General features: G+C 38.8%; 2 protein-coding genes and 2 non-coding genes across 4 annotated transcripts in view; 2 read left to right on the top strand and 2 right to left on the bottom strand.

Annotated features, from left to right (window-relative positions):
• Positions 1-8,955, bottom strand: part of prkdc (protein kinase, DNA-activated, catalytic subunit) — a 29,140-nt gene extending 20,185 nt beyond the window's left edge. Inside the window, exons 1-30 of the mRNA XM_068304032.1 lie at positions 8,671-8,955; positions 8,243-8,319; positions 8,052-8,156; positions 7,646-7,720; positions 7,380-7,488; positions 7,174-7,286; positions 6,993-7,092; positions 6,854-6,909; positions 6,476-6,506; positions 6,244-6,401; positions 6,004-6,150; positions 5,754-5,918; positions 5,416-5,584; positions 5,189-5,238; positions 4,991-5,107; positions 4,539-4,688; positions 4,242-4,351; positions 3,963-4,122; positions 3,766-3,852; positions 3,530-3,649; positions 3,193-3,352; positions 2,955-3,064; positions 2,593-2,680; positions 2,295-2,458; positions 2,007-2,159; positions 1,502-1,609; positions 1,167-1,393; positions 810-904; positions 407-509; positions 51-184 (exon numbers count right to left, since the gene is read on the bottom strand). Coding sequence (XP_068160133.1) covers positions 51-184; positions 407-509; positions 810-904; positions 1,167-1,393; positions 1,502-1,609; positions 2,007-2,159; positions 2,295-2,458; positions 2,593-2,680; positions 2,955-3,064; positions 3,193-3,352; positions 3,530-3,649; positions 3,766-3,852; positions 3,963-4,122; positions 4,242-4,351; positions 4,539-4,688; positions 4,991-5,107; positions 5,189-5,238; positions 5,416-5,584; positions 5,754-5,918; positions 6,004-6,150; positions 6,244-6,401; positions 6,476-6,506; positions 6,854-6,909; positions 6,993-7,092; positions 7,174-7,286; positions 7,380-7,488; positions 7,646-7,720; positions 8,052-8,156; positions 8,243-8,319; positions 8,671-8,830 — 3,601 coding nt within the window. The 5' untranslated portion in view covers positions 8,831-8,955. The remainder of the gene's footprint in view (positions 1-50; positions 185-406; positions 510-809; positions 905-1,166; positions 1,394-1,501; positions 1,610-2,006; positions 2,160-2,294; positions 2,459-2,592; positions 2,681-2,954; positions 3,065-3,192; positions 3,353-3,529; positions 3,650-3,765; positions 3,853-3,962; positions 4,123-4,241; positions 4,352-4,538; positions 4,689-4,990; positions 5,108-5,188; positions 5,239-5,415; positions 5,585-5,753; positions 5,919-6,003; positions 6,151-6,243; positions 6,402-6,475; positions 6,507-6,853; positions 6,910-6,992; positions 7,093-7,173; positions 7,287-7,379; positions 7,489-7,645; positions 7,721-8,051; positions 8,157-8,242; positions 8,320-8,670) is intronic.
• Positions 8,956-9,674: 719 nt separating this feature from the next.
• Positions 9,675-12,290, bottom strand: pomp (proteasome maturation protein). The gene is made up of 5 exons (XM_068304118.1): positions 12,212-12,290; positions 11,832-11,929; positions 11,169-11,229; positions 9,938-10,133; positions 9,675-9,856 (listed from the first exon to the last, which is right to left on the bottom strand). The coding sequence occupies exons 1-5, from the start codon at positions 12,212-12,214 to the stop codon at positions 9,789-9,791; spliced, it is 426 nt and encodes a 141-aa protein (XP_068160219.1). The 5' UTR covers positions 12,215-12,290; the 3' UTR covers positions 9,675-9,788.
• A 200-nt stretch (positions 12,291-12,490) lies between these two features.
• trnac-gca (transfer RNA cysteine (anticodon GCA)) lies at positions 12,491-12,562 on the top strand. The gene has a single exon. It is a non-coding gene; the product is annotated as a tRNA-Cys (tRNA).
• A 1,447-nt stretch (positions 12,563-14,009) lies between these two features.
• Positions 14,010-14,081, top strand: trnac-gca (transfer RNA cysteine (anticodon GCA)). The gene has a single exon. It is a non-coding gene; the product is annotated as a tRNA-Cys (tRNA).
• Positions 14,082-14,346: the final 265 nt, after the last annotated feature.

Below are 14,346 nucleotides of genomic sequence, written 5' to 3'. Positions count from 1 at the left end.
AATGTCAGTCCAATTCAAAATTCAAACAGTATTATCAAATTGTTGCTCACCCGGAAGGAGAGATATAAATTCGTAAAAGAGTTCCATGCATTTGTGTCGACACTCAGCCTGGGGGCGTCCACATTGTTCCAGAAGCCATAAAACCACATCAGAGAGACACAGCTTTCCATCAAGCGTGAAACCTCTGAAGAAAAAAAGAAACTTAAATCACCGTATATTAAAAAAGTATGATGCATGAGCATCACTGAAATTTTGGCAAAGGGGCAAAATGTTGATTTAACAACTAATTATGGAGCGTGAATCTATTAAATAGGCTAAAAATAAAAATGTAGCTGTTGAATTTTGTTTCAAAGCTGCTTGATCCCAACTGACCAAAGTCCTTCTTAACAGTCCATGAAGCACCGACCTTGGGATGCGCCGCTTTGCAGAGAACTGGTTGACAACGGGGGCCTTGTGTTTGATGATTCTTTTCAGATGATCAATAGCGCTGATGCTCTGCTGCAACGTACCTGAGAAGAATTAAATGAGAATATAATTATCTGAATTCTCCGATAACACACAACAAGTTTGAAAGCAGCATATAAACTTAACAAAACTAAATACAGAAATTCAAGAAAATCAAGTATCTTGAAACACAGTAACATAACTTTAGAATAAAAGAAAAATTCATGTTAATTCAAGAATGATTAATTAAAAGCTGTTTCTGAGGTACAATTCATACATTTCTGGTAATCCATATTTATATTATGCAAACAAGTTAAGAAAGACATGAACTAAAGTATCTGTAAATCTGAAGAAAGTACAATTACCCATCGATGGCTCATCTGAGTGAGCGAGAGCCAGACTTTCCACAAATACGACAAGAACTTCAAAAACAAACTGATCCACCAAAGAGCTTTCCTCCCTGCAGAGTCAAACAGGTAACATTGATAAAATACATCCAAGACAGCCTTTTAAGAATTAAATACAATTTCTACTTGTCCTTTTCCATGTTAATAATATCATGTGTGATTACATGTGAATATAATGATAGCAAAATGTTATCACTAGCAGCTGTTATTTACCAAATCAGACCAATTTAATATGACTGAAGATACTCGATGTTCTTCAGTAAATGGGGCTACAGAGACAAAAAGAAGCTGTCAGCACACAGGAGAGTGTACTACCTGAATAGTCGGTAGATGCTATTGAATGCTAAAGCGGCACCAAGTCTTTTGAAGCCATTTGGGTGGAGAGCCAAGCTGTAGATGCGTTTGAACAAGGACTTCATGTTTGTGGGGCTCTTCTCTTGCTGCTTGGGGGTGGTCTGTTTGATTGACCATTTCACAAACTCTTCAATGCAGCGGCCACAGAAGTCTCTGAGAGTGCTGTCCATTGGGTCGACCACACCGTCCTGGAGAAGAAGAAATACACAACAGGAAATGAGGCGATCGAAAGAGGAAAATGACTTAACAGAAACCTTTACTGAGTACCAGTTTATGTTTATACTAAGAACTCTCACCATAATGGACTCTAGAACAGCAACCGTATCTTGACTCTCAAACTTCTTGTTGTTTGTGAACCAGTGAATCAGCTGCATAACCAACGGTTCAAACAGCTGTCTGGTAACCTGGGAAACAAATTCAAACTCACAAACATTACTGATGACATTAACACACACATTTTTATTCCAAACAAAAAAATCCAGGTGCCTGGTGATGCAGAAAATGCAACCAGACAGGTTCAAGCTCCCAGACTGCGTGCCACCTGATGACCTCTTGTGACTTATCAGCTCTTATGGTTTTCATTTTTTTGTAAACGGATAAGGAATACAACTCTCTCAACCAAACTAAATAATGTAAACTATATAAGAACAAGAAGGCTGCTGACTCCTGATTTTTGAGAGGGTTTAGTCTTACCTATTTCTCTAACTGACTGGGTTACAATCCGTTCAAATTCCACTGTATTTAAGGACATGACCAGTAGGGATTATTTCTTAGGTTAATATCATGCTGGAGTGCACAAACCTGATCCACATCACAGGCTAGACGCAGCAGCACAGGAAACAGCCTCTTGTGTAGCTTATACATTGGTGGCAAACTGTGCTCTCCTTCAACCATCTGAGCGCTCTTCCCTACCATGTAAATAACCAAACTGTGGAGCAGCTCACAGGCTGCCACCTGCGTCAAACACAAGACAAAGAGGATTAAATACCTGTTTTCATTCATGTGTTTAGCTTTGCATGATCTAGCATAGTAATTAATTCAATTACTCTCTGAACTGACAAATGAATGTCCTTCACATTATCCACATACTTTGGTTTGTCTGTCGCTTGTGGACAGAGCCAGCTCACTGATGCGAGGCAGAAAGGGGTCAAGGTAGATGACTGGTTTCATGTCGGCAAATGGCACTGCAAAGCTGAGCCTTTTCTCAGAATCCCAGGCAACAAATTTCTTCATCATTTCCTCTGATGAAACCGCTAAAAGTAAAAATAGAGGTCCACAATCAACAGACACAGCAATTCAATCTGTGTAAAGTGACTCTGAGATACCTAAAATGTCAACCTGACATAGAATGACACAGAGGGCTGTTGAACTGAACTGAAACCCTTACCGGTTACAAGATTCTTGTTCAGCATTCCTCCCAGGTGACCAAGCAGCTTGACCACCCTGAGCCTCAGGGCAACTAGAGGAGCATCTTCCTACAGTCAGAAAGAGGTCATCATTAAGCCCAATCAAATACAGGGCTTCAGTGATGACAGGAACATAGAGCTTCTGCGCTCAGAAAAATCGTACCATTATTTTACTCTCATAAAGATTGAAACAGAAATTTAAAGACTCCCCAGTAATCCTTTAGTCCTTATAAGGGTCTGTATATTACTGCACATATCAGACAAAATTGTTTAACTTGCATTATACTAATGTTAACAGAGGAGGATACAACACTAAGGGGGAAAAACTTTTGTCATCTGGTACCATAGTGAGCTGGTTGCTTTTCTTTAGCAGCCTTGTCATCACCCTACTGTATCCTCTTTCAGTTCTCGAGGACGCAGAGGACATCACCTCCCAGTTGCGGTCGTCTTTGTCTGAAGCGAAAAACATGGGAATGATGCGGTTTATAAATTAGGTATATTCATCTTCACTTAATGAAATGTAAGCAAACAGTCTGTTAATCAACAAACAAGTCCCTGACCACTGCCTTTCATGGGCTTACTGTTGTTGGAGGATGTTTTCAGGTATCCGTCCAGAAGTGGAAGGACGGTCTTATAGCAGGGTTTCATGATCTCAGAGGGAATGTGGCAGGACCAGTCCTCTAGAGCATCTAGAGCTGCATTGGCTAAAGGAACATGGCTCAGACCCAACTTCAGTGCTGTCTATATTCAGACACAGACATAAATGATCATGGACCAGTAGCAAACCTCTTTTATCTGATGTACTCATACAGCTCTGAATTTAAGGATGCACACAGCTGTACCGTCCTATTGGACGACAGCAGTATTAATGCTTCGTCTTGCTCACAATAACACAAAAAGAATATAAAAGGATCCCACCTCCAGAGCAGGGCAGTAAGCCTTCATGTCCAGAGTGATGATGTTGTGGTGCAGCGACAAAACAAAAGTCAAGCAGGATGCCAGAAGTTCATCTTTGTACTGCTTCATTCTCACACACACCTATTAGGAAAACACACACCGTTACATGTCCTGCATGTTAACTTCCTCTGGAGTTTTTCTTGGCTGCAGCAAAATTGTTTAAGGCATTCCCAGGAAATACTGCCAACTGTAGCTACCTCTTTTCCAAATTTAGAGAAGAGAGCAAAACATCCACTTTTGACAGGGTCACTCGGCGTGGATGTGGAGCATCTCAGGCTAACACCCTGTTTAGAAACAGACTTTCATTATTGTATTTATACAATGTGTTTATCATATAACGTTCCCTTTTTTAAATGTCATATAACTGATATCTCACGCATCTGAGAAATATTACCTGGTAGTAGTTGATCTTCTTCGAAACCTTCATGGTGACAGAGAGTAGCTTGTAGAAGCCACTGACAAGTGGGTTTCTTATGGATTGGAGGATAAGTTCATGGCTGAAGGGATAAACCCAGGACTGAAAGAACTCCATGTGTGTGTTCAATAACAACTCACTGATTAAAAACAGAAAACAGTATTCAGGCTTTACACAGTAAATGATGAACATGCAACAGTATTAGTAGTGCTAATAGTAGTAGTAGTAGTAGTAGAATCATGGATGTTTTTTTATTACCTGCAGAAATCAACCAGGTTGATAAAGGCAGTGAAATCTTTGAGCCTGTTGGGCAACAGATGAGCCGTTGGGTCAGAGGAGGGAACAGCATGAGCTGCGTCCTCTGGAGACTTTAAAACAGAGACTTGTGGATTAACCTTCAGCAGACAAGAGACCACTGAAGACACACTGGTTCTGTTTAATACACAAGTTAAAAACCCAATATTTTCATAGCTTTCTCAGTTAAGATCAAGACAAAGTTTCATCATTGAAACAATAACACATATAATCTCTACAGTGGTAAATCTGAGATCTCACCTCCTCTCCTGTCGACACTTTCTGGACTGACAAATCCAATTTTTCCACAATTCTGAGAATTGATTTCACCAACTCATCATATAGCAGATGGCTCAAAGCAAGCAGTGCAGCATTCTGACTTTCAAAAGCTCCTTCCAGAAATCCTGAATCCTACAGAATGTGAATATATGAATGTTTGTTCATTCAACCAAGAATGATCCAACAGTTCTTACAGTAATATAACTTCATACCAAAGAAGGAAAATGAATCGGATACTATTGGATAGTAAAAAAACCTATCTAATCAAGTACCCAAATATTTACAACTCAAGACAAAACACATCCGTTAGTGTTAGAAGGGTTAGTAAAATAAATTATTTACAGAAGTCATAACTACTGTCTTTCAAAAGGGATTCTCAGGAATATTATGTAACGTGGAATATATAACAGGCCACATCAGACAAATAGCTGTACCTTCAGCTGATCACAGTCTAGAAGGCTTTTATACAGAGCAAGGAAGTTCTGACTTGATGGAACTTTCCACTTTCCAACACGAACATCAGAAGCTTCAGAGGAACCACCATCTTTGTCCTGAGAAAAGAAAGCCAAAGACATATTTTTTTAGAAGCAGAGTAAAAACTCTGTGTGGAGGGACGTAAAAACATGTCTAACCTCAGAGAGCATGATGGGTTTTGAACAAACACGAATCAAGCCCTGGTGCACTGGAAAAACATGCATCAATTAATTTATCAGCAAATACTGCTCAAATCACATGATAATAAAAATATGATTATAGCATAATATATGTTGATGGAACTTTAAAACTTGGTTTATTCAGAATTCATCTGAAACACAAAACCAGGTAACATCACACTGCAAGGTGTTCATAAGGGACTTACCTACTGAGCTAATAAAACTCCACAGGACTGGTCCTTTGGAGGCCACGGCCACCAGCACTTTCAGGATTGACCTGCAGCACGTAGTCTGCATTCTCTCACTGTACTGAGGAAAAATGTCAATCTGCACCACAAGGAGACGCTCCAGCAGAGGTGTGTACACCTCTGGAATCTGAAAGTACGAACACAAGGCAGGAATTCAAATGAGACAGTCATTAAGGGGCGATGACTCCTTAGAAATATACGGAGTTTAAAAAGTGGTTTTGATGTATAAGATTTTTGTTATTCAATATATCTAATATATAAAGATATATATATATATATCTTAAGGAAACTGTTACCTTGTCCAGTTGAATCAAGACACTAGCGATAGAGTCTAGGAAACTGGGCAGCTGATAGAAGCTGTCTTGATCGCTGTCAGACTCTGTCAGGTACATCTGCTTACAGCGCAGAATCAGCTCTGTGTACATCAAGTCCACATCTTGTGGGCAAACTTTCTTGCATGGCTACAGAAACAACAAATTACTAGGTGTTTGTGCATTTTTTTTGTATGAGAATGTTGTGATGACACTAAACAAGGCAATAGCGTACAGCTGCAAAGAACCCATATCCTCTTATGGCAATGGAAAGTTCTTTATTTGTTGAGTCCATTGTCTTAATGATGGCGCAAAACTTCTGCATGAAGAATTTCAACTTGCTTTTGTGCTCCTCGACATTCTCTGCCACCAGCCTTGCAACCTTGAAAAGACCATGACATAAGTTAGTGTTGGGGTTGATTTAGAGTTACAGTGACTCTGAAATACATCAATGAAAAATCTTCTAAGTTTATACCTGTTTGAGGAAGGCCTCGAGAGCATAGTAGCTTGTCTTCTTCATCTCAGCGTTGATGTGTCCGCAGAGTTTAGACATGACCTCAAACAGCGATCTGTAGTGATCCATCAGGCAGCTGCTAAACTGAGATGCGTGTCTGGAAAATAATCTGAGCCCAGCTGTTCAAGAAACAAAGAAACATTAATTGCGGAAGAAGTCATGTTTGTTTTGTGATGGAGATGGCAGGTCTTACCAAATGTGACAGCATAGCGACTCATTTCCATCTAGAACACAACAAAGCAGGCTGTTACGTTCCAAACTATAACATTCCATGTCAACTACAGGACAAACCAAATAAGTGTCATGATAAACTTTATGACGTACTCTGATGAAGAATAAGTATGAACACATTACATGAGTGTGACTGAATCAAATGTGAATTAAACTAAGTTGAAAAACTAACTTGAATAAATAAAAATTAATCTGCTAGAAATATCCCAATAAATGCATTCTTTAATACCTTCCCAGCTGCCCACTAACACCATATAGAGATTCACTAAAAACCTCCCTTTACCATGCAGTGTCCTCACACTGTACAGAATGTTTAGATGGGTGACACAATGACTTTTACCTGGGGACTGATTGCTTTCAGGGTATACTGGAATATATCCCTGGATGTAGTCGGATCTGCAAGTCAGAGGAAGACACTATGTAAGTTAATGTGTTAATGTGACACATAAATACAAACAACAGCACATACAGCATCCTACCTTCTTCCATGGTTTTAGTAAAGTTGACCATCAGAGCAGTGAGTCCTCTCAAACAGCCAGCTACAACAAAAAGTCTTGGCTCCTTTGTTGAAGAGGTCATCTGGGGGGAAAAAAACGTACTGAATAGAATTGGAATGACTTTCCTCATCAGAGATAAAAACTTTGCAGTCTGCAAACGTACCTGCCCTTTTAGCTCCCCTAGATAGGCTTTATACAGTTTGTCACAGTTGCTGACCATCTCACTAGGGTGCACCTCTGCAAGAACTCCCAGAATCTCATAGATTTTGCCGAGGACTGTTGCAAAAATAACAAAAATATGAAAAGGACTGCATGTATACAGACAGTCTATTTGTAACACCAAACTAGATTTCAGCAATCAAGACTCACCAGAATCAGGTAGTTTGCTCCTCTGATAAAGTTCACCGTAATATCGGTTAAAGATTTCACTGATTCGAAGGTCTGCAGCCACACTGGAAGTCTTTGTTTTATGAAGAACCTGTGAACAATACTCACTGAGACAATCTCACAAAAACCATATGAACAAAGAATTCTGTAGTGGATCTCTACTTATGGTCAGAATGAAGTTTATGTCTCTCATATTGCACACTAGGTTTATGTCACAGAAAATACATTAGATCCTGAGAGAAACCAACCTTAGTGAGGAGCTCCAGGGCCGGGGTCCTACATTTAGCCGCTTTATCCTTTGTATACACAACCATGCATGTGTCCTGCACATAAAAATAAACACAGAGAATGCATGAATGCTGGTGAAATTATTATTATTTGTAACTGGAAATTACTGTTTGCTAATGTTCAAAAGTCGTGCATCATACCGAAATGTGCATTTAATCATAAAAATGTATATGCATAGAAATTTGTATGTTTAAAATCAATAAATCCTCTGCTAACAAATACATGGATGTATCACATTCCCTGTCTGTCGGTCTGACCTCATCACCTCTCATCTACAGAGCAGCTTCTTCACATATCGCTCAAAACAATTAGTGCCAAAGAGGCAAGGAAAAAAAACAATTATATTGCTCTTAAAAATAAACTCACTCTTATGTCAATGGCATAAGTCTTCTCCCAACCTTTGACTCTTGGGGTGACCCTGTCCAAGAACTTGTCCAAAAAACCCAAGATCTCAACTCGGGTGTCCCGAAACTGAAAAAGAGGCATTTTTGTGAGCATGAAATGAATGTATACACGTAAATTCACTTATTTATTATTCAACCATTGTTATCATCTACCTCATCTGATCGCAGACACTTCCTGAGGAAACTGAGCAATCCATAGTCTTTTGAGAACAATAGGGATGTCTGTAAAGCTTCAAGATGAAGAAACAGAGATCAAATTAAAAAGAAATAAAATTGGACGGAATTGTTGGTGTGTTGAACTAATTTCCATCTACCTACACAACTGTTTTAAATCCGCAGAACACTAGGTTTCTGAAGTTAATCACTTAATTATTTTACGACTGTAAAGTTAAGCTAAAGTTAAAGTAATAGTGTCGTAGTTTAACGGAGATGTAGTAATTTTTTTATGATCTTTACTTTGTCCACACAGCATGTTTCTCTTCCTTGTTCTGACTGGACCAACACAACCAGCACTGGCGGGTGATGAAGGGATGTAGTGAACATGTATAAAACCTGCGCTAGGTGGGACTTCTCCTTCTTACCAAGTTCATTCTCAGTTGGTGTTAGCATGCATTCCTGCCCCAAGTCCCCCACAATATCGTGACATTGCAAGGCGGCAGCTCTGGAGTCTTCTTCGGACAGGGACTCATGAAGTTTCAGAAGAAGTCCGTGAATGCCTCCAGCGGTGCTGCTCTCAGGCATGACTGCAGCCCCGTGCTAAGCTAACATTAGCATCATAAATACACATGACATTGTGTTGAAATAGCAGTGAAAACTATTCTCTTATAGCTCTGTGAAGCTACTGTCAACCCAGCCTGCGCATTCAAACCCAAAACCATCGCGCAGACCAGGAAGAGGAAACAAGACAGGATGCTCCTTCAAAATAAGAGCCTCGGCGATGGACGTCTCAAGTAACATGCTGTAATTACTGCACGTTTTATAACTGTTTACTTACAGATCAACTCTATCTAAGTAAACAGGCTGTAAACAAAATATAAACGAACACATGTTTAGCGAACTTTTACTCACTTATGTTGAAGCGAGACTTTGAGAATTAAGCTTTGGGTTCAAATATGTCTCTGTATCACTAAGGAAAATTGTTTCCTTAGTGACCCAGGTCATTACTGTTAAATCTGTCCAGGGAAGACAGACATTTGAGAGGACATTAAGAACCTCTCATCCAACTGGAGAAACCATCTCTCAACAGAAAAGGATTAAGACACCATTGATCAGTCACTTACAACGCAGTTCTGACCTTCATCCCTATAAACCGCAACGACCATTCACACCTGAGTGCAGCTCTCCATAACAGAATGAAGTTGGGCAGAACACCTCCCTTATACTGTAGTAACAAATCCAAACAACACTTATTGCCTTGTTTTTTGCTCCAAAATGGGTAGAAGTACCTAGATTCTCTAACAATCAGTCACAACTGAAGAACCATTTTAGATAGGAAGTCAATAGCTATAACTGATGCAATGATAACATATTTTTTTCTGAAATACATTTTGGTAAATTAAGTCATCCAATGAAACCACATCATGAAGACAATTACAGAGTTTATTAGAAATACAATTCATTACAACCTGAATTGGTATTTACTAGACAAATAATTCTAAATCTAAACATGTAGCTGTATATTGTGTGCATTTGTCTTCTTTCACAACAATCCCAGTTTGTATTCCACCATCCTGTGTGGCTCTCCCATCATTTCACTCTGGGCTGGATCTGAAAGATGAGAGGATACAGACAGTGGTTAGAAATCATATCCAGATGGACTCATCATTAGTGAAAAGCTGAGGTTCTCACCATTTAGGATGTCCTCAAAACCAATGGTGTCATTGCTGCCTCTCAGTGTATCAAGAGCCAAGTTTGAACTTGGTAAAAATGGCAGACGCTGGATCTGTCTCGCTGCCCTGTATTCCATCTGTAATTTTAGAGGTGCATGAAGCCCCTGGATGTTTCTGAGTGAAGAAAAATTCATCTCCTCCTGGTTCAGCTGGAACTGCACACCACAGAAACACACACATTTGCCATAGAGACAAAAATATTATTTACTTGTTAATTAGTGGTTTATTCTGAATAAACAGGGGGAAGTGAAGTACAGCTACTTAAGTGCTCCCACTTAAGCCTGTCAGTTCAGTTAAGTCTGTCTGTTTTGTAACTAGCTGTCATGAAACAATGTATGTGTATTAACTCAGTGGCTGCCAAAAAACATCTTTAGATGTCTGTCAAAGCTTGTCAGTTAAAATCAGGCTTCTAATCATCAAATTTAGCATAATGACGACTGATCAAGTTACGGAACAGAGGATGGTGAATCAGAGGAAGACAGAAGTTGCAGCAGCTTATGATGCAGAAGTTTGTTGCTCTGAGCAAAGTATCTTGCGATCAGTAAAGAATGAAGAGAAAACAGCAATATATTTCCAGACCATCAGAAAAAGGATTGCTGCAAAGCGCTGGCAGCCAATGAGTTAACTATACACAAAGGCACAGGTAATGTCCTTGTGTTATGTAAAAACTGATGTAATTTTTTTTCCTTTTTTCATACTAAAATCCTTCCAAAACAAGAATAAGCTGCATACAACACAGTTTTACTACATTTATTCAACATTTCAATGGATTAAAGTAGAAAAGGTGTTATTAATTATAGATGCACAGTCAGGTTAAGTCCGACATCTAGTTTTACAGAGCTATTGTAGATTTGGGATTTCCACTTGTACTTTTCCTACCACCACAACTCCAATTGTGCAATTTTGAGTCACAAATATGATCACTGGCTTGTGATCACTTTCATTTACAAATTATTCCCACTACTATGCCATAAAAGTAGTGGGTTGTGGTGTTTTAAGTCCTGCAAATTTACAATACAGATTTGAAGTAGTGGTCCAAAACACTAACATGCATGATTACGTTGCAAGTTCTCGTCCCTGTCAAATTTGGTAATGCTGGTGGTTATTACAGAGTACTAACTAATCTATGTTAACTTTGTAGATTCTGTGACTTTCGGGTCCTTTATTATGTTGTGATTCAGATTACTCACGTTTTTTTCTGAATGCTCCAAGGCCTGGCTTGGAAGAAGCTCATTCTTTACACTGTAAAAGCTGTTTAATGAAAGCAAAAATGGAATGAGTGAGCAGAGATCAGGGCCATGTACATTTTTTCATAAGTGGTAGGATTATTAAACGTTAGCTGCCACACAAACGATTGAAAACACCAATACCAGTACAGTACTTAATTTTAATATTCCCCAAAGTCCAGGCATAACTGGGAAGAAGGCTGCTAGTATTTCTGCACCTAGGTTTTGGAGTAATTTACAGACTGATCTTAGACTTCAAATATAAGAAAATCTGAAAGGGTTTAACATTGTGATAAAAATCATCGAATCCAGTTTGTCAACACACATTTTTGTAATTGATAATATTCTGAAACTTTGAAATTAAAAATAACAAAGACACAGCTAAATATTCCTTGTACATTAACATGACCAATAATGGAACGATACTTTTGATTTGAATTCTACATTTGATAAATACTAGCAAATTAACCCTAGACTACGATGGGAACGTAAATGTTAACTAAGACAGTGTTATGACTGGATTGGACTTTGTGCCAGAAACGCAGTTAAAATGCCGATGTGTTGTTCAGCAGAAACATAGCAGTCTCTCTCTCTCCATGGGAATGAAATAAAACACGTTCACCTCACCCGCCACGCATGGTATCCTGCACGTCATAAGATCCCTGTGGACATGAACCCGCCACCGGTACGGTGTCTTTCAGCTGAGAGCGGAGACCTCGAGTGTTCTGTTAAAAAAACACAGAAAAATGGCGTTACATGTCCAGCGTTCAAAGCTGTTTACATTAATTCCGGTTTGTAAAGCGTACAGGCAGAATCGTAAGTTAACATTGACGACGCGCTAACTAGCATTAGCGTGAATGACTAATCAAATATACTTCTGGATTTGAAAGGTAAATGACAAGAAACGCAAAGGTGAAACAGAGTATAACTAATTAAGCTTTTAAAGAAGAACTACAAGTTAAGTAACAATGTCTCAATATGCAAAGTTATAATAAATTAGAGGATACCATCGCGATTCCGTTGTGTTTCCTTCACTTTCTTTTTACAGCCTTGAACATCCGGTTAAGTCGACTTTTGGTGACGAACTTCCGCTCGCCTTTGTAGTGTCGGCAATAATTTGCTCAATAGAAAAAGGTTCCGTCTCTATAATTTCTGCCATGTATACTTACTTGATATAAATTTAATTAATGTGATCAGCACACAATTTACCTTAGCCTGGCTTTACAGAAGTACGGTGGAGCCATGGCAATTTTGATATTATTTTATGCGATAGTAACATTTCACACGGGGGTATAGCTCAGTGGTAGAGCATTTGACTGCAGATCAAGAGGTCCCCGGTTCAAATCCGGGTGCCCCCTCTTTAAGATAAAATGACTTTTAAATGTTCAGTGCCTTCATGTCAAGGCATCTTGATTATTTTGGAGATAATAAAATTGGTAAAATAGGCAGTCCAACTGCTGGAACAAGAGTGTTTGTCTTCAGAGAGTCAGTATCAACAATTAATTATCTGTGTTTCTTTTTGGTTGGGATTTAAGTACTGTAGATAAAGGTTGAATTGGTGTGCAGGATTTGCTCCCTAAATATATTCTGCTCATAAATGTGCCCAGAAAAAAAAAACTGTTGTGGAAGTGACTTGGTAATTAGACAGATGTCCATTAGGCAAACATTCATAAGATGTATTTCCTCATGTCTACCTGTGGGCATCCAACAGAGCTCATTTTTTATGTATTCATGGCAATGCTCTGTGATCCTGATTCCTTTTAAAGATGGACATGTACAGTAGTAATACAGGTACAGTAGTAATCTCTGTACCTGCAATATTAATTGATTAATTTTCTACTTTATTTAAACTTACATTGTTTTGGTTTGTTTTTTCAGTGTTCTTCTGAATGTTTGGAAACATTGTGTGAGAGAACCTTTGAGTCAAGAATTTTATTGCCAGTGATTGTTCTATCAGTGATAATCACGTAACAATAAAGCCATGATTGACTAACAGTTTCTCCATTGAGTGTTCAACTCACATCAATAACATCTACAGTGTGAATGTCCCTTCATGTGACTTTTTTTTTTAACATTGTCGACATTCAAATCCATCTGAAGACCTTGCTTCTGTGGGTTCCCTCAAAGTTTCCCACTTTCCTTCCACCAAAAACGTGTAATACAAGCAAATGTGATCCATAACTGGCCGTGGGTGTGACTTGCCCGGGGTTTACCCCAGCTCCACTGGTTTCTAGTTGACCGATGGCAAAATAGCTGGTGTTAGTTGTGTTCCTACAGCCTCAGCATTGTTTATAATTCAGATTACAGTATATCCTGATGGAAACCTTTTCGTGCTATATTTGTGTTATAATAACCACACCAATAAGTTGTTTTTAATTTGTATCTTCTTCATTAAGAGACTATAATCAAAATAATATGTAGTCACATATACGCACACAAACGCATACACACAGAGTACAATTAATTAAACTTTCAGATAACAACTATAAGGTAAGTAACTATTTCAAAATATGCTACGCAGTAATACAATACAGGGTAGCACCGCGATTCTGTAACCGTGAATATCCGGTTCAGGCGCGTTTTGGTGACGAACTTCCGCTCGCCTTTGCGACTTTGTAATAGTAGTGCTGTGTCGGCAATGATTTACTGAATACAGAAAGGCGCTGCCTTTATAATCTGTTGTCGTTATACTTGTTTGATTTGTAATGAATTTGATTATCACACCATTTACCTCAGCTTAGCCACGTGATAATCAGAGGTGCACCTCTCATGATCTAATACAACTATGCGATCGTTTTCGTACACGGGGGTATAGCTCAGTGGTAGAGCATTTGACTGCAGATCAAGAGGTCCCCGGTTCAAATCCGGGTGCCCCCTCTTTTAGAGTAAATTATTTTTAAATCGTCTTTACCGTCACTTAAGGGCATCTTGATTGTTTTGGAGATAATAAAATTGGCAAAATAGGCAGTCCAGCTCATGTAAAAAGTTGACACACACACTCAACTAATAATACAATAAATTTACCATTTACTACCCCATGACATGCAAGCACTGACAAATTGACAAATTATCAAATGACGTTACTTGGAGAGCAAATAACGTCTTAATTTCCCCTCGGGGATTACTGAAGGATACTAAATTT

This window comes from Antennarius striatus, chromosome 20 (genome assembly GCF_040054535.1).
Source record: "Antennarius striatus isolate MH-2024 chromosome 20, ASM4005453v1, whole genome shotgun sequence".
NCBI classification, from domain to species: Eukaryota; Metazoa; Chordata; class Actinopteri; order Lophiiformes; family Antennariidae; genus Antennarius; species Antennarius striatus.
Note: the sequence above shows the minus strand (reverse complement) of the source record. Positions and strands in the feature narration are given on the sequence as shown.

Excerpts from the sequence above, each read along its gene's own strand:
- pomp (XM_068304118.1), bottom strand. Across the intron at positions 11,230-11,831 it reads CAGGATACCATGCGTGGCGG|CTTTTACAGTGTAAAGAATG; the intron begins GTGAGGTGAACG and ends TTCATTAAACAG. Across the intron at positions 9,857-9,937 it reads TTTTGAGGACATCCTAAATG|ATCCAGCCCAGAGTGAAATG; the intron begins GTGAGAACCTCA and ends CTCATCTTTCAG.